The sequence below is a fragment of the Podarcis cretensis genome, assembly GCF_951804945.1.
Source record: "Podarcis cretensis genome assembly, chromosome: 13".
Taxonomy (NCBI): domain Eukaryota; kingdom Metazoa; phylum Chordata; class Lepidosauria; order Squamata; family Lacertidae; genus Podarcis; species Podarcis cretensis.
In genome coordinates, this window is record NC_137182.1 from 21542738 (window position 1) to 21564237 (window position 21500).

At 45.6% G+C, this 21500-nt stretch overlaps 1 protein-coding gene across 1 annotated transcript; it reads left to right on the forward strand.

The window, feature by feature from the left end:
• The first annotated feature begins 1403 nt into the window (after window positions 1-1403).
• On the forward strand, window positions 1404-20983 carry DLX3 (distal-less homeobox 3). Its single transcript, XM_079949990.1, has 3 exons — window positions 1404-1962; window positions 4953-5143; window positions 17750-20983. Exons 1-3 carry the CDS (start codon window positions 1632-1634, stop codon window positions 18119-18121), a joined length of 894 nt encoding a protein of 297 aa, XP_079806116.1. The 5' UTR covers window positions 1404-1631; the 3' UTR covers window positions 18122-20983.
• The last annotated feature ends 517 nt before the right edge of the window (window positions 20984-21500 follow it).

A 21500-nucleotide genomic window follows, 5' to 3' on the forward strand; every position in this document is an offset into this window, starting at 1 on the left:
TAAATGCACAAATGCATGCCCGCTTAGAACCCACGCATCGCATATGCGCGCCCCTGAACATGACATATTGGAACACTGATACTTTGGCTTACATGTGGTGCAATAGATCTGGAAGGGAGTTCAAATCCTGTCTCTGGGTGTGTTGCTTTCTGGGCTTCACTTCCTTATCAATAAAATGGGAAGAAGAGGATCTGCCTCACAAGGCGGTTATTATGAGAAGTGCATTGGCTCAGGTTCAGCCAACAATTACCCCTCCAATAAAAGGCAACAAAGAAATCAGTCACAACTTTGTTTAAACCCCACCTTTTCCTTTCAGCTGGATTTAATCGGGATTCACTGTACACGTGTCGGAGGAACGGGAGGTGGAATAAAGATTTGCAAAGACATAATAATAATAATAATAAAGATTTGCAAAGCAGTTTGTAAATGAACAAATGCTGGATCTGGTGTGTGTGTGTGTGTGTGTGTGTGTGTGTGTAATGAAGACCCGAAAGCAATTTGCAAATGAATGATAGAATCATAAAGTTGGAAGGGACACCAGGGGTCATCTAGTCCTACCCGCTGCGAAGCAGGAATACACACCCATACAGGGATCGAACCCATGACCTTGACATTATCAGCACCATCCTCTAACCAAGTGAACTAAGTGCTACATCCGTCATCAAGGTATCCAGGTGTTATAAGAGAATTCACAGGGGACTCTGAAGGACAGGTAGAAACTTTTAATTTAACGGGGGGGGGGGGGTTCCAACCACCTCAGACTATAATGCTGTCAACGGTTTGTGAAGTGCTTTAAAAACAGATAAAGAATGCTCTGTGCATCATTTAAACAAAAACCCGTAGAATTTGAGTGCACCCCCGCCATTCCAGCTGGAATGGGACAGATGGAGGCCACACGCAGACCCCCCAAAATCAGGCCCAGCGCCACCCAAACACACTTTTGCATAGGTGAACAGAACAGAACAAACGCAGAGCAGGTCTGCCTCTCTCCCCATCCCAACGGATGCACCTCTTTATAAGACAGTTAATCCCTCCCACAGTCAAGGGGGGAGATATAGGGAGAGCCACCCTGGGGCTTTTTGTGTGTGGGGGGGGGTATCCATCTCCTCTCCAAAGGTGTTATATATATATGTGTGTGCGCGCGTGCTCCTAAGAGGCATGTATATGTAAATATGTGTGTGTATGTGTGCTTCGAAGGGGTTGCATTTGTTTTCTCCTCCGCTCCCTTTTTAATTTATTTTTTTTAAAGTATGGAGAGATGGAAAGAAAGAAAAGGCAAAGAGAGAAGGGAGGGGGGGGAAGAGTCTGTTTTGCCTGCAAGGCAATATTTCTGGAGCCAATCGGAATGCAGTATCCACCCTTCCCTACTCCCTAATTAAAGGGTTTAAGCAAGCTGGCTGGGTTGGATTTCTTACACATTTTCCCTGGAGGAGGGCTGGAACAGCAGCAGCAGCTATTACTGCAACAATGACTGAGTAAGCCTACTCAGGAGGAGGAGGAAGAAGAGGAGGAGATCAACCCCAAACCCTACAAGCAAGCCTTGCACACTTTTATTTTTAGGGGTGGGTGGGTTTGGTTTCTTTTTGCCCAACTTGGTGGACCTTTGCAACGCCAGCGTGGACCTTCTCACCATGAGTGGATCCTTTGATAAGAAGATCACCAGTATTTTGACGGACATCTCCAGCTCACTTAGTTGCCATGTGGCCACCAAGGACTCCCCTACACTCCCCGAGTCGTCCATCACGGATCTGGGTTACTACAGCACCCCACATAACCAGCACGAGTATTATCCCAGCCAAACGTACACCCAGCCGATGAACCATTATGCGTACCACCCCCAATTTAACCTCAATGGGATTGGGGGTGCTGGGACGTACTCCCCGAAATCTGATTATGCCTACAGCACTTCCTACAGGCCGTATGGATCTTTCCGGGATCAGCCATTGCCCAGTCAAGAAACAGGTAAGGAGAATATTTACGTTCCCAGCAAGTGAAGTCAAGGGTATGAGAAGCTCTGTGTGTGTGTGTGTGTGTGTGTGTGTGTGTGTTAGTGACACTATTGAGAAAGGGGAGTTTTAGGGTTGAGAGAGGTTAAGACTTTCCTAGAAAGTGGAATCACTCCCCCCCCCCTTCTCTTGGAAGATATTCTTACTTATGGAAGAGGGGAAGAGGAGGAGGATATACTTTGGTAATATCTTCTGAGAAAGGTATTACGACTGCACAGGAAAACTGGACACGGGGAACGTCTATTTTGCTCTGTCGCACTAGACAACAAGTACACTTTCTGGAGGGATCCAGCAGCCCCACTTGAATCAGAAACATGAACTTCTAGGATGAGGCTAAATCAGTGCCTTCAATCCACAAACATTCACTTCAGGGCTTGCTGCTGTTAGACGTTTCTGCATCTCTTGAACCAGATTGCTAGTCCCGTCCATAAAGTTATCCTGCAATATTAAAAGACTGAAACAAGGGTTCCAGTTCTGTGATCCCATTCAGAAGCACAACTCTGGCCAGTGGCAAGTTAGAGGCGACAACAGCCTAGCCAAGGGGGCTCCTGCCCTGTCCCTCCTTATTCCCTTGCCATTTGCCACATTCAGACTCTGCCATAAAAGATGTAATATGAAGAATTCATTGCAGGCTTTTTTCTGGCATGAAATAGCAAAGTCACTGATGGAGGTCTTTGCGTTATACAACTTTTTTCCTGGTCAAAAGGGGATTCAGAGCGGTGGTGGACTATCTTCTCTCAGTTCAAGAAAGAGGGGAGAAAAATATCTGAAGGCGGCTTTTCCCTCTTAGATCAATAAAATCTCTTCAGTGTACTTAAGAGAAACAAGTTTAGGAATACCCAACAGTATACCGTAAGTTCGTAACCCAGTCTACATAAAAAATTATTATGAACTGGTCCGTGACTTTTGATTGCTGTCTCTTCTTATGTAAACTACAAGTGACTTTTACAACATTATCACAATGGCTTCTTTTGTTCAAGTGAGGGTTTGATATTTTGTACATCCCCCCGCCCTGCTGATTCTGTGACTTTTCGAAGGCAAAAAGAATATCCCCCCCCCCCCAACACGCACACTTAAAAAATAAACACCACTATTTTGTCCTGTGACCGTCTCTTCCAAGTTTATACATATTTATTTTCTGTGAGTGTACAAACAGGTGTGCAGAATTTGCTGGGCTTCTCTCCCCCTCCTCTCCAAAAACTTTTTATTTGAGATACTTTGCAACTTATGATTGGAAGAGGAGAGACGTTTGATTTGGTATCACCGATTAAAATGTAGGAAATAAAGTGGAAAGTTTAAGAAACAAAAGATGCCAGCAAGAAGGCAATATGTTTCTTTTATTAAAAATAAAAATAAATAAAAATAAAAGCTCCATTGAAAATAGTAGTTCTTGTTTCCAAGTACATGGGTTTAGGATGGAGGTGTGTAAAGGTGAGAAAAGTCTCTGTCAACAAAAAGGAGCATGCTGATTTTCTAAGTGAAGCAGGCTAGAGATGCTGGCTGTCCATTTGAGGCCTAATTCACGCCCTCACTCCCCACAAATATTTCAGGAAGGGAATATGGGGGCTGTGTGGTTCCGAATGTCCCCACGTAACCGGACAATGCTTCCTGCCAGGGAGAAAAAATATCCATGGATACACGAGTGAGACTGAGAAATGGAGACAGTTTTAGAAAGGCAAACTGGGAAGGACATGGAGGAGGAGGAGGCAGGTTTTGCGAGCCAGGAGGTTTGAAGCAGAGCAAAGCCGGCTAGGCCAAAGTCCAGCCATGTTCAGCCCTGGAAATGCTAAAAACATCAGGTGAAAAAGTGAAGAAACTGAGACTAGAACAGAGGGAGAAAGGGAAATCTGAATACAGAAACCCAAGCAGCGATCAAATCACCAGAGTCGAGCCGAGCGAAGGAAAAATTGAAAACAAGAAAAATATCGGGCAAAGGGAAGAGAAAGAAAAGTGCTAAAACCATGGGAAGTTTGATTATTTTCTGAAATCTTATCAGTGGAATCTCCACTGAATAGGATGGTACAGACTCCCAGAAGACTGGGCAGGAGAAGGGTCTTTTTCAATATTTGTGGGTAAAGTTGATTCTGTCTCATGACAATAAAGCAACAGTTGGCTCGAAGCAGCCTCTGCGGTACAGACTCCAGAGAGGTGAATTGACTGGTTCAAACCAAGTGTACAATATGCCGTACCCAACGCCAGACCTGCTCAGGGTAAACCCATTGAAATGAATTGACAGGGCGAAATTGGAATGCATGATTCCTATGGGTCGACTTTGAGTGAAACTCAGGTTGGATGCAACCCTATATCTTCGCTTCCCATAGCATGCTCCAGATACCCCATTTAAACCACACATCGTTCCCCCGATCTAGCCCTAAAATATGGAGTTTATGAAGCTTTGTTGACGGAGAACTGGGTAGGGTTGGGGGGAATGGATGATGGAGGTACCATGTCTATGGTGGCGTTATATCAGGCCACATAGGGTTGTGTGATGGGTCTTTGACATCAGAGGTTGGTTTTCTAATTTTCATGTTTTCTGCACCCCTGGGAACCAGTGGAGGGGAGTTAGATGCTTTCGTGGTGTGCAGAGGTCGGGCGGGTTCTTGGGGGCAAATTAAGAGTTTTGGGGAGCAGCCCAGCAAAATTAAATAGTCTCCAGAGGAGATCACAGTTATCCTGCCCTTCTGTTGAGCCGCCACTCTCAAAGGGTTGATCTTTGCCGTCCTAGAGAAATGCACGTTGTTCTCTGCAGCCAGGCTTTCATTCATTCTCTTTTCCAGCAGAGACCGAGAACTTGGAGCCTTCTGCGGAAAGGCAGCTTGCCTCTCCAAAAGTATAAAAAGCAAACTCCTTTCCCGCAACTCCTTTTCCAGTTCCGATCCAGCAACTCGCTGTGGTTTGATTTATTTTTGCGCTCTGATGTATTTCTTCCTCTGCCCCTTTCTGCAGTCTCAGTGAAGGAAGAACCCGAGCCAGAAGTGCGGATGGTCAACGGGAAGCCCAAAAAGATCCGAAAGCCGCGCACGATCTACTCGAGTTACCAGCTGGCTGCCTTGCAGAGGAGATTCCAAAAGGCGCAGTACCTGGCGCTGCCAGAGAGGGCAGAGTTGGCCGCGCAGCTTGGACTGACCCAGACTCAGGTAGAAACAAGCACACATTGGAAATAAGAACATCCTGGTCTGTTTAGCTTTCCGACTCTGTTTAGGGAAACGGGAGCGTGAGAGGGACATGTGCGTGGAACTCCAGCAAAATCTCAGGAAGCTGCTGGATTTAAGTGGCCCTAGATGGTTGGGAGATCCCCAGCAGGAGTTTCACAGCTCTGGAATAAAATAGCTTAGGACAGTAAGAGAAAAAATAGTTTCAGGTGTTTGGATGTTTGAACTTTCTTCTCGATTTCCCAATTGCTTTGGGACTTCCAGCTGTTGGAATCCCAGTCCATTACAGTGGTACCTCGGGTTAAGTACTTAATTCATTCCGGAGGTCCGTTCTTAACCTGAAACTGTTCTTAACCTGAAGCACCACTTTAGCTAATGGGGCCGCCCACTGCTGCCGCGCCGCTGGAGCACGATTTCTGTTCTCATCCTGAAGTAAAGTTATTAACCCGAGGTACTATTTCTGGGTTAGCGGAGTCTGTAACCTGAAGCGTATGTAACCCGAGGTACCACTGTACTACAAAAGTGAAGTCTTGCAGCTGAAAATCTGATGATACGTGTCAAATCCTTATGTGAAATTCAGCCCCCCTGGCTGTATTTTCCTTCACCCCCTCCCCACTCCTCTAGACACTGCATGCAGGTTTCCCCCCTATCTGCCGCTTTGACCTCATTTTCCTCAGCCCCTCCAGTTCCTAGCCATTTGTGAGGGTGTTTTGTTTTGGGGTGTGTGGGGTTTTTTTTAACCCACACAGCCAATATTTCACTTCTCTTTCTCTCGGCAGCTGTGCGGAATGCCAGCATTCCACACGACCAGCCTTTTCAACCTCTGCAGTTAGAATGTTTTTGCGCATTCCGTGTCACCTCAGCAAAAAGTTTTGGGGTGGAGGGAATCGCAGAGAAGAGGGGTCTGGGTTTTTATGCCGCTGCGCAAGGCGACATATGTCGGTGTCTCTTTGATGTGAGCAGTAGCTCTGATAACATGGGAATCATGTGTTGGCATCGGCTTAGACAATATTGACAGGTTTGGAGCAATGGGCCGCAGCACGGAAGGGAAAGAGTCAAGTCTCCATCGCTCCTCCGCTGTCTCAGGCCTACTCATTCGTCTCTGGCTGGGGCTCAGTGATCCAGAGCGGAATGCTGACTGCCCTGAGAGGCGGCGGCGGCAGGAAACACGTAGGTGTGGCGATGCAACTCCTGTGTTTTGGCAGAGTCCCTTTCTTCCTCCTGAGGCCAAGGGAGGCTCAGCTGAGAGGTGCTGATGGGTAACTCCGAGGAGGAAGTTGACCAAGTTTGGAAAACAACTCCTTGCTAGCCTCTGGAGGAGGTGTGGGGAACTTGTGGCACTTCGGGTGTTGCTGGACTCGCAGTTCCCAGCAGCCCTAGCCAGCACAACCAATGGGCAGGGATGATGGGGCTTGTTAGTTCTGAAACATTTGGAAAGCCACAGGTCCCCCACATCGGCTGAACACAAGCAGCTGGTGGACCAACTAGCGACTGCATATCGGGGTTGACAGTTGTTGGGTGACAGAAGGCGCCATGTCCCAAGTAGGATGGCTTGCATGTGTCTTTTGCGTACTGTTGTTAAAGACACAAAATATTTGCCTCTCATGCTCCTCCACACAAACAGCATACCCTCCAATAGTTCTCTGATGGAAATAGGGACATCTTATTCCATACCCTCCGACATTTCTCTGATGAAAATAGAGATGTCTTATTCCATACCCTCTGACATTTCTCTGATAAAAATAGGGACGTCTTATTCCATACCCTCCAACATTTCTCTGATGAAAATAGGGATGTTTTATTCCATACCCTCCAACATTTCTCTGATGAAAATAGGGACGTTTTATTCCATACCCTCCAACATTTCTCTGATATAAATAGGGAGTCTTATTCCATACTCTCCAACATTTCTCCAATGAAAATAGGAGCATCTTATTCCATACCCTCCAACATTTCTCCAATGAAAATAGGAGCGTCTTATTCCATACCCTCCAACATTTCTCCATGAAAATATGGACGTTCTAAGGGGAAAGCGGAACATTCTGTTTTTTTTTTTATTTTATTAATTTTTTAGAAAAATTTTCTTTTACAGATTTAAATAGCACATTCACATCCACTATAATATCAAATTCTTTTGGACTTCCCCCCGCTCCCTCCGCAATCCTCATAATTTTATATTTATTTCACATTTCCTTTCTGGGATCAAATCAGAAACCAGGACGGCTTTCATAAATCCGGGATTGTCCCTGGAAAATGGGGACACTTGGGGGGTCTGATAAGACTCGTAAGCTGCCTCGTTGTTATTCCCATTTTACAGGATTGAGGCAGGAGGGAGCTAAGGTTAAGAAAGAGCAACTCGCGCAAGGCTGCTCCAAGTGTGACTGAGCTGAGGATGGAGCTACCAGAATCTCAGCCCACCAAACTATCTAGTAGTAGGCCATGGGAACAGCTGAGCAGATCTTATTCAAGGCAAACTCTCCTTGGGTAACAAAAAAACTGAAAGAAAGGAAGAGAGAAATGTTGGCGGCATTATACTGCAGCATCTGATTTCCTCCATTTGAGCTGTGTCCCGTCCCCCCCTATTTTTTTACTGCCCCTCTGCATAATTACTTTGGCCCTAGCAAAACATGCGTTGTGGGTCAGGCTGCAGGGCTGGAGCCTTGGGCAGTAATCCTGACTACACTTACTCCTGAGTAGACATCCTTAGGATTGCACTCTTAATCTAGGAATCAGTCCCATCGAATCCAGCAGGACTTAACTTACATGAATAGGGTCAGGCTGTGAATATTTCTCCTTTTCTTGGATTTTTGCCCATACAGTTTAAAGCACTGGGAAGGTGTGTGTACCTGTATGTCATTTTTTTTTAGACTGCCGATAACCATCTGTTTCCTTGGGCAAATGGTGGCTGCAGCTTTCAAGGGGGAGGGAGGACAAAAAAGAAGAAAAAGACTTTTGAAACATCTAAACCAGATGAATATGCTTACCGGGGAGGAAAGGGCATTTGAACTCAGCCCAGACTTCTTTCTTAGAAGACCTGTGTAGGGTTGCTCTGTAAGACCCACTGAATAGAGGGAGATTTCCATCAAAAGGATTTGTACTGTCAGTTGAAATCTCAGCGAAGAGTCATCTGTGGAGGACCAAAGCAGAGATCACATTTCCTGCAGTGTTAACTGCAGCAGTGTGTGTGTCTCTCAAATCAGATACGGAAACTTTATGACACCTCTGTCTTTTGTTTTTGGCAGTGGAACAGGGATAGTATTTTGATCAGGAAAATAGTGCGCTCAAAAGGCTTAACCTCCCGCGCTGTGCCATAATTTCAGTTCTAATCGGCGAAGGGTTCATCATCGCTTGCTATAAGCATTTTCTTTTAAATGTAGACAATCCTATTTCCGGTTCCCCAAGTGATACCTGAGTTTCCTGGGCAGGGCTATCCCCATCCTCCGATGCTTCTGGATGAATTTGGCAAGTTTCCTGAGCAACGGAAGCGTCTCCGCCTGTCTTTGCTTAAATGGGATGTTTGGAGGCCAAAAAGTCTCTGGGTGCTTCCAGAAGCCTGCTATTTTTGGGTGGGATTCAATCACAAGCACCAGTCGCTTTAGGTTGCACAATTATAATTGGCTGGGAAGTCTTGAGCAACAAGCCTGCCCCCCTCCCTAAATTGGACTCTTTGCGATAAGCGATGGGAAATTGTGCTGCAAAGTGCAGGGTAACATTTGCTTTGCTTTGATCCAGCAGCATCTGGCCTCCCTGCAAGCAAATCAGCATGAATCTGCAATAAAATAAATCTGCTTTTTAAGACAGCTATGGCAAGTAGCGGGGTTAGGCCACCTGTCTCTTAGGTAGGAGGCCAGGTTGTACCATCTAAAGGACATTTGACTTCTTAGCCTTTAATGTGACTTTTAAGGAGCCTGGATGGGAACAGTGATGGAGAGTTGGTAAGGATAGTATGGGGTTAGACTTAAATAGCATTTGGGTTCCTTCTGATACAATGATGCAGAATACTAAATAAAGCAATATTGGCAAGTACTGCTTCACAACATTTGGGAGATGAACTCAGTGCAGGGACATGTTTGCCTAGATGTCAGGGTTTAACTGTACAATTCTGGCTTCTTGTTCGATTTTCCTGGTATAAAACTCAACACAAAGGTTTTAAGTTGAGCCAAGGCTCACTGGAACCTGTTGTCATTAGGACCAGACTGCCTTTAAGCATGTGCAGAGTGCTTTCCTTTCACCACTTACTTTCCCACTAACGTCTCTTCATATACCTGGCAGGGGTTTCGTGTCAGAGTTCTGGATTCGAACTCTGCCCGTGAAATTAATTGCTGTCTGAAAATCAGAAACAGGCCCGGAGCATTTGGCTGCGTCGAAACCTAAGTTAAAACCCCAAAGCTGGAAGATTGCTTAAACTTAGCTCTCTGGCCTTATCTGGTAGACATTTTATTGCAAGTTAAACTCAGTCGGCTATTCCTGTGAAACTTAACCATGCAAATCTACATGAGAAGGATGTTTCACTGTGTTCAGTGGGCCTCACTCCCAGCCAGTAAAGGCCCATCCATTCCTCAGCTTAGTGTGGATTGCAAAGCCAGCCTGCCTCCTTTAATTCCCCCTCGTCCACTTGCTGTTCTCCTCCAACTACAGCCATCTCACTCTTTCTCCTCCCTAAACCCATTGAGTTCAATGGGTCTTACTTCTGAGTAGGCAATATAGCCGGGTGCCCAGATGTTAAAAAGGGGGAGGCAGGGCTCCTGCACCTTTAATTGTTGTGCAGAAGAGGGAATTTCAGCAGGTGTAGCTTGGTATGCAAAATCCAGCTGCTGAAATTCCTCCTTCAACGCCACTATTAAAAGTGCAGGGGTTGCATCATGATGTACAGTGTGCAGATAACCACAGACCTGCTTTCAGGTAAACACTTAGGAGTGATCCTTTGTATTGTTTAGAAGATGGATGGATTGCCTGCCCTTTAAAGCACATGGAGATAAAAGTTTTTCGTATTGCAAAGTTGCAGAACTGCCCACAGAAGGCTCATATCATTGTTCAGCTCTCGCTCTCTCACTCTCATATATATATATATTATATAGCAAACTGCCTGGAAACTTTGCTAGGCCCTCTCCAGTAGGACGTCCAATGCCAGAAGCAATTTGACTCAATTACTCCAGCTGCAATTTGGGGAGGCAGAGGCATGAGGACATAATAGCAGTCATGCAACTTCCGCTGTTTACGCCAAGCTCTGGTTAGAAGGCGGTGGCTATCTAGACAAGGAGGAGTAGGGTGACTTGAAGAGTCGCTGACCTCTTATCTGGTACAACCACAGAGATGGGTTTGGAGCAGTCCTTCTCGTCTCCAGCGCCAATCAAGGCTCGGAACCGGAATCTTTCCAAGCCCAGGGTTCCGTTTCAAAACTTGTACAGTAAAGATCAGGCATAGGCAAACTCCGGCCCTCCAGATGTTTTGGAACTACAATTCCCATCATCCCCTAGCTAACAGGACCAGTGGTCAGGGATGATGGGAATTGTAGTCTCAAAACATCTGGAGATCCGGAGTTTGCGTATGCCTGGTAAAAGATAAAGGCATGGTGCCATAGAGTTGTGTAGAAGCCTCATGGCCTATCTCAGGAGTGGCCAACTCCCAACTCTCTGCGATCTACTTACGGAATTAAAAACTGGCAGTGATCTACCCCCTTTTTGGGGGGGTTCAGGTCAATGTTGTTGAGCTTTTTTATGGAGGAGCCCTGTTTTTTAAGGGGGGGGGGGAGAAGAAGCAACAAATCGCTGGGGAAACAAACAGCCTCACTGAGTAAACTCCATCTTCCGTTCTGCAGATCGTGTAACAATGGAGGACAGGGCGAGGGGGTGGGGCAGGGTTCGATTTTACCAATGCTAAGGAAAGGGACCCAGCGATTTACCGTGATCTACCAAAACCTTCCAGGATCACGATCGACCTGTTGGACATCCCTGGTCTATCTGATCCAGCTCCCTGCTTGGTGATGTATCCCTGCTTAGATCCCCATTGCTGGCTTTCTAAAAAGCCTCTGCGAAAAGTTCTCCAGTGGAAGACCCGCACCAAACATTTGAAGCTTCCCCCAAAGAATTGTAGCTCAGCCAGGGGTAAACTACAGTTCCCATGATTCTTTTTTTGGGAGGGGTGCTTTGTTGAAGACGTGTGGTTGCTCACAAATGCTCTCACATGCAATTGGAGATTGCCCTCAGCTCCTCTTCCCAGCATAACCTGCTTCTCAAAGGCTTTACCTGGGTGATGATGGAAAGGACATGATCCAGCTACCCTTGAAAAGCATCCACAAGAAAGTTTACCCATGCTTACAATTAGCTGTGCTAAAATAGCTCAGCAAAAAGCAAAGATTCAAAGGATTCTTTACCGCACAAAACCTTATGTGGGCAGGATCCCACCCCCACCCCCCGTCACACATACAGATGGTTCCCTAGGATTGAAAGCAAGGATTTATTTTGTGGGAGAGACGAGCTTGGCTGAGCTGAAACTGAATTTCCTCGTGAATTTAAGCAGGTGAAGATTTTGTTTTGTTTTATTACGGGATCTAAAATCTTGAGACTGAAAAATGTTAGGGACATAGTGTTAATTCGTCTTCTTCAACAGGATAAACTTCCTTGAGGAAGAAGAAGTGTAATTGGAACAGCATGTATAATTAGAAATGTGGTATAAAAAAAATAATTTAAAATTGTGAGAATAGTATAAACCAGAGGTGGTTCACCAGATGTTGTCGAGCTACAACTCACATCATGCCAAAGTCCTGGTCAGGCCAGCTGGGGCTGATGGGTCCTGGAGTCCAACAACATCTTCAGGGTAATAATTTCCCCACCCTTGATTGATATACAATATATAAATTAGATTTGTATTTGGCTTTATGATGATTTTAAAAATTCTCTGTATGGTTTAAGCGGAGATTGGATGGCTTTCTGTCATGGATGCTTTAGTGGGGACTCCTGTGTTGCAGGGCGTTTAACAAGATGACTTGATTTATTTTAATCTACACTGCTTTACCTTTACCTAAGCAGTATATAAGGGCCTTAAATAAGTAAATAAAAATATTCTCCCAATTCCATCCCCCCTTTAGTGCATTACCAGTAACAGCTGCTGTTCCACACCCTAGCCTTGACATTTTGAGTCTCAAGATCTTAGTTCCTTCAAAATCTTTTTTTTTTTTTTTAGAAAACTTTTGTCTTTAAATTCACGAGCATCAATGTCGAATTCCTGCAAGTCTCCTCCGGCCGGCCATCTTGGTTTCCTCTGCTTCATCCCTCCCACCTTCGGACACGAAGCCTTGAATGTTTATTTCCTCCTCACTTAGACTATCCCTGTTAAGCAGGTCAGTCAGGGAGAAGAAGCGAAGATGGAACGCAAGGTTGGCCAAGCACTTTGATGACAGCAAAGCTTCTCCCTCTGCCCCCTCTCTTTTAAAAGGTCGGCCTACTTAATTGCTGCGATCTAAATAAGGCAGCAAGCTGGCGTGCTTCTGGGCTGCCTGATACCGCCAAGAAAGATGTGGCGATGTAGCACGCTCATGGCCACCTGAGAACGCTCACCCTTGTCCCCAGTAAAATGTTCTCAGGGCACATGTTGTGGGTGGGGTGACACTGACACGGCCTCATGGTGGTCAGGTGACTCCCTGGGGTCACACATTTATTAGTGACCCCCTTTCCCCCCTAATTTGGTGCAACATAGCAGTTGGCTCACCCCCCCTGAGTTGCCTGGAGCTTTTTGCCGTTTTGCTCACTGGTAGCCATGTGATGATCGAGACAGGAATTTCCCCCAAGGTCCTGTTGGCTAGGCTGGTGTTTATTTGTCTCCTGCAGGAGGGCGCTTGGCTTGGCTCGCTTGCCTGAGTCATCTGAAACTCTTTGCTTAGAGTGTACCTGTTGTTTGCTCAAGAAACACACTGGGTGGCCAGGTTGGGATGAGCTTGGAGGCTTGTACAAGGTCCCTTGCCATTCCATGATCGTAAAATATCCCACGTCATTGCTAAGGCTGCATATGCACATTTAAATAACATTCCCCCTCACAAGAATCCTTGGAACTGTAGTTAAGGGGGCTGATAAACTACAGTTCCCATTATTCTTTAGGGCAGGGGCCATATTTTAGGGCAGAAGGCCATATTTGATGAAGTGAACATGTGTGGGGGCTGACTGAAGTTGTTGAGCTTTTTTTCTTAGGATTTGACCCCAATAAATAAGGCCCACAAGGTGGACTCCTGCTTTAGGGGGGTGGAAATGTGAACCTATGGCCCTCCAGTTGTTGTTGGACTAGCTCAGTTGGCTACAGCGTGGTGCTGATAACGCCAAGGTTGCAGGTTCGATCCCTGCATTCCTGCACCACAAGGGGTTGGACCAGATCAATCAATCAATCAATTTTATTGTTTGTAGCCAATACAGTCAAACCTCGGTTTTTGATCGCCTCCGTTGCTGAACGTTTCGGCTCCCAGATGTCAAAAACCCAGAAGTTTTACGTTTTTTGGAAGCCGAACGTCTGACATGGCAGACAAGTGGCTTCCGATTGGCTCTTCCAGTTTCAAGAGCCAATCAGAAGCCACGCCTCAGAAATCGAACGTTTTGGATGTCGAAAATCCTTCCGGAATGGATTACGTTCGACTTCTGAGGTACCACTGTACGATAGGAGCACAAATGGCACAACTGCAAAACAGAAAAACCTTGGACCAGATGAGCCTCAGGGTCCCTCAAACTCTATGGTTCTATAATCCTATAACTCCTATCGTTTATTTCATTTCATGAAATTCATACACTGCTTCCTGCCAAAAAGCATCAAAGTGGTTTACGAAAAGGTCAAACAATAAAATGGAGGGGGGAAACACAACCCTGCTTTAAAGCATTCAAAAGTTAAAATGCTAAAACAGATTAAAATTACCCCAACTTTCTAAGCATCTGGGTAGACACGTCTAAACAAAAATGTCTTTATGAATGACTTTATGAATGAAAAGATGATAGTGAAGGCACCTGCTTAATGTCAAGAGGCAGGGAGTTCCAAAGTTCACCAGGGATGGGAATTGGAGTCTATTGGCATCCGGAAGGCTGGAGGTTCACCCTGTAATAGATATCTCACCAAATGAGCTCTGTAGCTGAAAGCCCAGGATCCCTTCCCCAAAATGAATGCATCCGTTCTTCTTGTTTTGCTTGAGATGTCACTAGGATTTATAGGTTGGGTGTTTCTGACCTCCTTACGAGGCTGAACAGTGTTTGTTGTCCAAAAGTGTGCAGAGGCTGGGAGAGGACCTGATGGGTGTGCTTGATCGTTTTAGGAAGCTCTTCAGAGCTAAGGTGCTCTGAAATGAAGAAGGTGCCATCATCGATAGATTCGCAGTGCTTCCAAGACAGGAGGCTTAATTTGCAAATGGGACACTGAGATAACAGGTTTTTGGCAACAATCTTCTTCTTCTTCTTCTTCTTCTTCTTCTTCTTCTTCTTCTTCTTCTTCTTCTTCTTACCTGAATGGATTTCCCCCCAAAGAGCAAATCTGACCAAGTTGGCTGAGGGGCGGGGAGAATACAGGCTGGCATTTTGATGCTAATGGTGTTAAGTGGACCCTGCAAAAATAAAAAACTTTCACACATGAGGAGCACCCATCCTAAACACAACTGTTCTGAACTGTTTTTAGTGGGACCTCTTCAAAGGCTTGATTTTCACACACACACACACCAGCCACAATTGATTTTTCTTCAGACATGAGGGGGAGCTGTTTCTTTAATCTTGGTGGATTTTGGAAATGCCTCTTTGGATTGGGAAATCGAGCTGATCTGTCAGGCAGCCAAGCCATAAAGCGATATGGCTCCCCCCGCAAGAATTATGGGGACTGTAGTTTACTTTGCACAGAGCTGTAGCACCCTTGGCAAACTACAATTCCCAGGATTCCTTTAGGGGAAACGGTGTGTGTTGTGGACATGACCCCTGGCGCTTTTCTTTCCGTTTCTGCCTTGGCATCTCCTTTTCTCCGAAAAGAGCCTAGCAATTTCTTTCTCACTTTGCCCCTTCCTTGTCGGTCCTGGACCACTAACAGTTCAGTCCTAGACATCTGCAGTCAGACAGAAGTCCCAAAATTACTTCCCACTGTATATAGGACTGCTGCCTACTTTGGAATACTGTTAAGGGGTCACGATCTGCAGTAGTGCCCTTGCTTCTCATTCATTTCAGCAGAGCTCGCAAGGAGAATGTGCTGGTGGATGGGGCCCTTTGGCCTTTGGAAAGGGCTTTTCCCATTGTGTGTGTGTTCCTTAATTACAGCTGGCTTGCACAGACTCTAATACGTAATTTCCCCTTGCCCTCTAATGCAAGCACGCGCTGTGAGAACTTTGGCTGACTTCAGGTAACGTGCTCAGTCCTTCGTGACCTTGCAATCTATCCGTTCGCGAATTAATTAATTGACAGGCAAGAAATACCAAAGGCTGCAATTTGGAAGACTGGAAGATGACTTTGCTCTCAGGAACCCGTTGCCAGGTTTGCAGCGTCAGTCACCACCTTGGGGGAGAAATCTCCCTCCCTCCTCCCGCCCACAAATATGGCTATTTCCCAACCAGGCACAAAGGAGTCCTAATCTTTCCTCCTTCCTTGTTTTGACTCCCAGGAGTTTCTCTCCCTCTCTAGTCTTTCCTCCCTTGCCTCTTCCTTCCCCACCTACCACCCACTTTCTTTCGCTGCTCCTCGGATCTTTCTCCAAAGTGGGGCAGCCCTCAGAGCACTATCGGAAAGGCTCCAAGCCAGCTAGGCCGCCCTCCCAGCCCTGCCCTAAGTTTCGTCACCTCAGTCCTCCCAGCCCAAGAGGACTTGTAAAAAAACGTTCTGAAAGAGCTCGTCACCAAGACTTCTTGAAAGATCGGTTTTGGGGGGAAAGGGCGATTGTTTTGAAAAAATGGGTAGATGTGGCACCTCTTCTAGGGAGTGTGACGTGGGGGGTGGGAAAGCTTTGGGAAAATATATTTATTATTTCATTTTACCTTGAGTTCCAAGGAGTCTAGACTAAAGCGGGAATGGGGAGCCCGTGGCCTTGCAAAATGTTTTTAGAGGCCAATTCCCATCGTCCTTGAAAATTGACCATTCTGGCTGGGACCGAGTTGAGAATCCAACAATTGGATGGCCCCGCTCCTACTTGAAAGAGGGACATTTTCCCCTCACTTCATCTGAACTCTTTCACAGTGTGTGGAATTTATACATTCTGCCTTTGTCTCAACCAGGCACTTCTGCCTGAGGACGGCTTCCTCTTGGAAACAATTTATTTCTCTGGAAACAGAAGGAGAGGTTTACATTCTCAGATCTTGAAGTCCCATCATGATTCCAGAGATGTCTTTTGCTGTGGTAACTCAAAGCATGAACCGTACACAAGTTCAGAGGCGCAAATGTTGTTTCTCCACGTCTTCTCAGGCCGAGATTAGGCTGGAAAAGAAATGCGATGACTGAAAGCCGACAAGCTTTGGCTCGGGTTAAATCCTGGCTCATTATGATGGAGCAACTCTATAGAATGCCGAAGTCCCAATTCTTCTGAGTTCTAGGCAGCAGTAGTCTCTGGGTGTGGGGGTCTCTGCCTGGTACAGCGTGGAGCTCTTAGAAGCGTTAGCAGTTTGTAGAGCTACAACCCAACTCCAAAATTCTATATTAAGTACACCAAGTGGGTCTTTCCAGTCCTTCTTTTCCCTCTGACATCTACTCTACACACTACTCAGAAAAAACTTCCCCTCAATTGATGGGAGCTTCCATGATCATCCCTAGAAATGCAGTTGGGAAAATAAGAGTCATAGGCCACCTCTTGCCTCCTGTGCGTGAAATTGGGGCCATGGATTGGGGCCATGCCACTGAATGTGTATTTTAGATGCTGGCACATTGTCTTGGTTGAGATCCACCTTCTCTTTGGCGTTCTAAAGTTGACATGATCTGGGATAAGTGAGCACTCAACATAGGAAGATGCATTACCACAAAAGCAGACCACTGATCCATCTACTGCAGTATTGCCCACATTGATTGGCAGCATCTCTCCAGGGTTTCAGGAAAAGGTATTTCCCAACCCAAACTTGAGAAACCAGGGGTTGAACGTGGAACATGCAAAGCATGTGCTCCACCACATGGACCAAGAAGGAGTGGTATCAACTCTCTCCATTCAGGAGTCCATGGTAGGGATGTCTTCTACCCGGACCCTGAGGTCCAGCACCGAGGGCCTTCTGGCAGTTCCCTCACTGAGAGAAGCCAAGTTACAGGGAACCAGGCAGAGGGCCTTCGCGGTAGTGGCGGCCTTCCTGTGGAACGCCCTCCCAGCAGATATCAAAGAGAACAACAACTACCAGACTTTTAGAAGACATCTGAAGGCAGCCCTGTTTAGGGAAACTTTTAATGTTTGATGCATTACTGTATTTTAATAGTTTGTTGGAAGCCGCCTAGAGTAGCTGGGGAAGCCCAGCCAGATGGGCGGGGTATAAATAAATTGTTGTTGTTGTTGTTATTTCAACCCCATACCCTGATTTCAGAGCACAAAGTGCCACAGATGAAGCTCTCAGTCCTACCACACAGCTGTGAAACCTTTTCTTCTGTCTTCTTTTTTCATTTTTCATTCTCTCTTTATTCTCAGGTGAAAATCTGGTTCCAGAACCGAAGGTCCAAGTTCAAGAAACTGTACAAGAACGGAGAGGTCCCCTTGGAACACAGCCCCAATAACAGTGACTCCATGGCTTGCAATTCTCCGCCATCTCCCACCCTCTGGGACAGTAACACCCACAACAACAGCAGCAACAGCAACAACAACAACAACCCAGCTGGCCGGAGCCAGCTCCCACAGCCGCTCTCCTATAACTCCCCACCAAGCTACCTGGAGGAGCACAGCCCCTGGTACCATCATCAGAACCTGAGTGGGCCTCACTTACAGCAAGGACCTCCGCCCACTCCTGGCTCTATGCATCACCCATCTCCAGGGCCTCCTCCCAATCCTGGAGCGGTATATTAACCTCCTTTGCCTCCTTGATGAAACCAGTGGAGCAGGAACAAAGGAATGAAGGAGAGAGAGAGGGAGACAGGGAGAAACAGACATACAGCGACAAGTCAAAACTCTTTGATGTGTTTTGCAGGACATGTACACATTCCATCCCATCTCAGGAACAACTGAGCTGCAGTAAAGGCTAAGACTTTTGAGAGACCATCTAAAAACAAGGGAAAGGGAAAGGTGGGCGGGAGGGAGGGAGAAAAGCTCATAGTCCATGCTGTATCTCAGCCAAATTGGTTTCACCCGCCCTACGTGACCAACCTCCTCAACTTCCTGCGTGGTTTATCTGTAGGCAGTTCTCCATCACCATCACCATCACCGCCAGCTTCAGTCAGAAGGCTCTCTGCTTGGTTGGAGAGAAGCCCAGCGTCACACACAGCACCGCCCCAGCTTCCCGAGAAGAAAGTATACAACTGGTTTTCTTTACCTTCCTCTTGTTTTGTTGATTTTGTGTTGTTTGCTCACTTTCCCAAGCAAAGTGATTCAGAGAGGGATCTCCTTGGAGAGCTCTGAAAGATCTGGCAAGGTTTCATGGACCGATCAGTGTCATTTATGACAGGAGCAGGATTTCTGTTGTTACTCATCCATTCATTTGGGGGATGGGGGCAGTCTAACGAACCTCCCTCTCTCTATTCCTACATGACCTCCCAGAAATAATATCCAGCTAGAATTATTTTGTTTTTAATTTAAGGAGCATTTAAGAGATGGTGGGGGCAAGTAAACATTGTCACAGCTATAAAAACACACACATACACATATAATAAATTTAGGATGAAAGCCAATTCCTTAGAAATACGCATGACTGTTTTATAAAACTGGGCAGCATTTAGCAGGTGTGGGGAATCTCTGGCCCTCCAGGTGTTGCTGAACTACAACTCCCATCATCCCTGGGCACTGATCATGCTTGCTGGGACTGATGGGAACTGTAGTTCAGCAACATCCAAAAGGTCAAAGGTTCCCCCTCCTGGTGAGCAGTGTTAACATAGTGCTAGAGAGCTTGTGGTCAAAGAGAACAGGGGGAAAGTTCAGAGAGCTGTGATGGAAAGGACCAATTCTGATCTCACTAGTGGCTATTTCAGGTTTACTCCAGGAGCCCTCTGGATTAGGAAAGCCAGACAGGTGGGCTTAGACCCAGTTCTTCAACTGGGAATAAACTGAGGATAAAAACGCCAATGCAGGAAGAAAAGTTCTGATCCCAGGAACATTTGTCCAGGGTTAATATGGACCAACATGGAGCTGGAAGGGACCACAAGAGTCATCTATCTAGTCCAACCCCCCACAATGCAGGAATCTTTGGCCCGTTGTGGGGCTCGAACTCTTGACCCTGAGATTAAGAGTCTCATGCTCTAACCAACTGAGCTATCCCCTATTTGCCATGGTGTGTGTGTGAAAAATTCTGATCTCCTTTATGACACTGCCCATCTGCGCTACCTCTTTTTGTGAACTAAAGTTACGCAAGAGGGCATTCAGCTTACAGAGGATTGGAAGGACAAATGTTTGGGTCCTTGCTCTACACCAGTCAGTCGGTGTTGTGGAGTGGCATGGTGGCGGGGAGGAAGGCATGGGGAGAGGGAACCTGGCCCAAATTATCGTGGGTTATTCCATGTTTACATCAGGTTAGGAGATGGGCTGTATAACTCAGTGACACAGCACATGTCTTGTATGGGGAAAGTCCCATGGTTGAATCCTGGCACCTCCAGCTAGTGCTGGGAATCTCCCCAGTCTGAAACTCTGTTTCATGGATATGGGGAACTAGTGGTCCTCTTGATGTTGGTTGTGCTAGCTGAGGTTTTTGGGAGTAGGAGACAACAGCATCTTGGAGGACCATAAATTCCCCATCTCTGTTAAGGACCGAACTGAGTCAGACAGATCATTGGTATAAAACTCAGTACAAAACAGCTTCTGAGTTCCTTTTAGGCTGTCATAAAAATGTCCGGGTTTTTTTGAAACTTTCCCCATAAAAGCTTGATAACTTTCTTTGGGCAATATCCCCCCAAATCTCAACTTTCCCAAAACGTTTTGTTTCTGGAAATATGGCAACCCGTATAGTTCTGTGCCCACTTTCATAGGAGTCGATTTCTACTGAACTCATGTCTTTTGTTTTATTTTGGTAGACCTGTTTATTATTGTGTTCCAAGGGACCAGATTCTTGTTTCCCCTTCAGCCAAATAAAACAAACCAAAATCCCAGTTCAGAAAAGAAAGAGAAATCTTAACCCTTTTAGAGATGCTTCAGAATTACCCCAAGAATTAAAATATTTGGCTTGGGAATTTATATCCCTTGACCTTCACATTAGGGTTTGTAAGGGGTTGGATGGCGGATAAATGTTTATTTTAAAAATTGAGGGAGATATTTAAAATACTTAGGGAATAATTTAAGTTATTGTTATTTTTGAAAAAGAAAGTGAAAATTTGTCTTAAGTGTTGCTCTACTTGCATCATGTTAAGCTATTGTCAGAGAGGAAAGCTTATTTTTAAAGAAGAAAAAAAACAAATCCACCTTGGATTTTAAAAAAACAATAAAGCTGGGGGGAGTTGTTATTTTTTAAACAAAGAGCTGCAATTTTAATAAGCATTCTCTAATGTTGTACAGTGTCAAGGTTGCTATTTATGTCGCCTTGTATAATAGATAAGGAGAGAAAGGTGGGGGGAATGTATATAGGGCTGATTTGTATAAAGCTTATTTTAAATTTTAAAAGAAGTTTCTTTTTTATCTTGGCTTGGGGGGGGGGGAAGAGCAAGGTGAGAACTTTGCTCGAGCTTCTTTGTGCTTCGGTAGCGAACGGAAACTTTCTCATAGAATGTCAATAAAACATTTTGAACTTCACAGAGTGGCCCTTTTGTTGTTTCTCATCTCGCAGTGTGTGTTTTGTCAATCTGGGGCTGCAAATGCCCTTGTTGGTGTTTGGCAATGCCAACAGTTCCCCCAGAATCACCTGTTCCTTTTTTAAAAATTTTTTTAATTTTTTTAATTAATTTTCTTTTTTCTCATTGCAAATATACTTATAACATACAATTTACATAACATCTCTCCCTCTCCCCCCCCCCTTTGGACTTCCCTCAACTTCCATTTCTGATTTATTATCCTCATTATATTCTGCCATTTTCTACAAATATCATATTTCCCCTTTTATTACATTATTTGTTCCCTATCCAGAAAGTTGTGAATGTTTATTTAACAGAATCACCCGTTCCTCATTCTGTCAGCATACCTTAAATCTAGCAGCCTAAGCGTTGCAAGAAGAAGAAGAGTTTGGATCTGATATCCCGCCTTTCACTCCCCTTCAGGAGTCTCAAAGCGGCTAACATTCTCCTTTCCCTCCCTCCCCCACAACAATCACTCT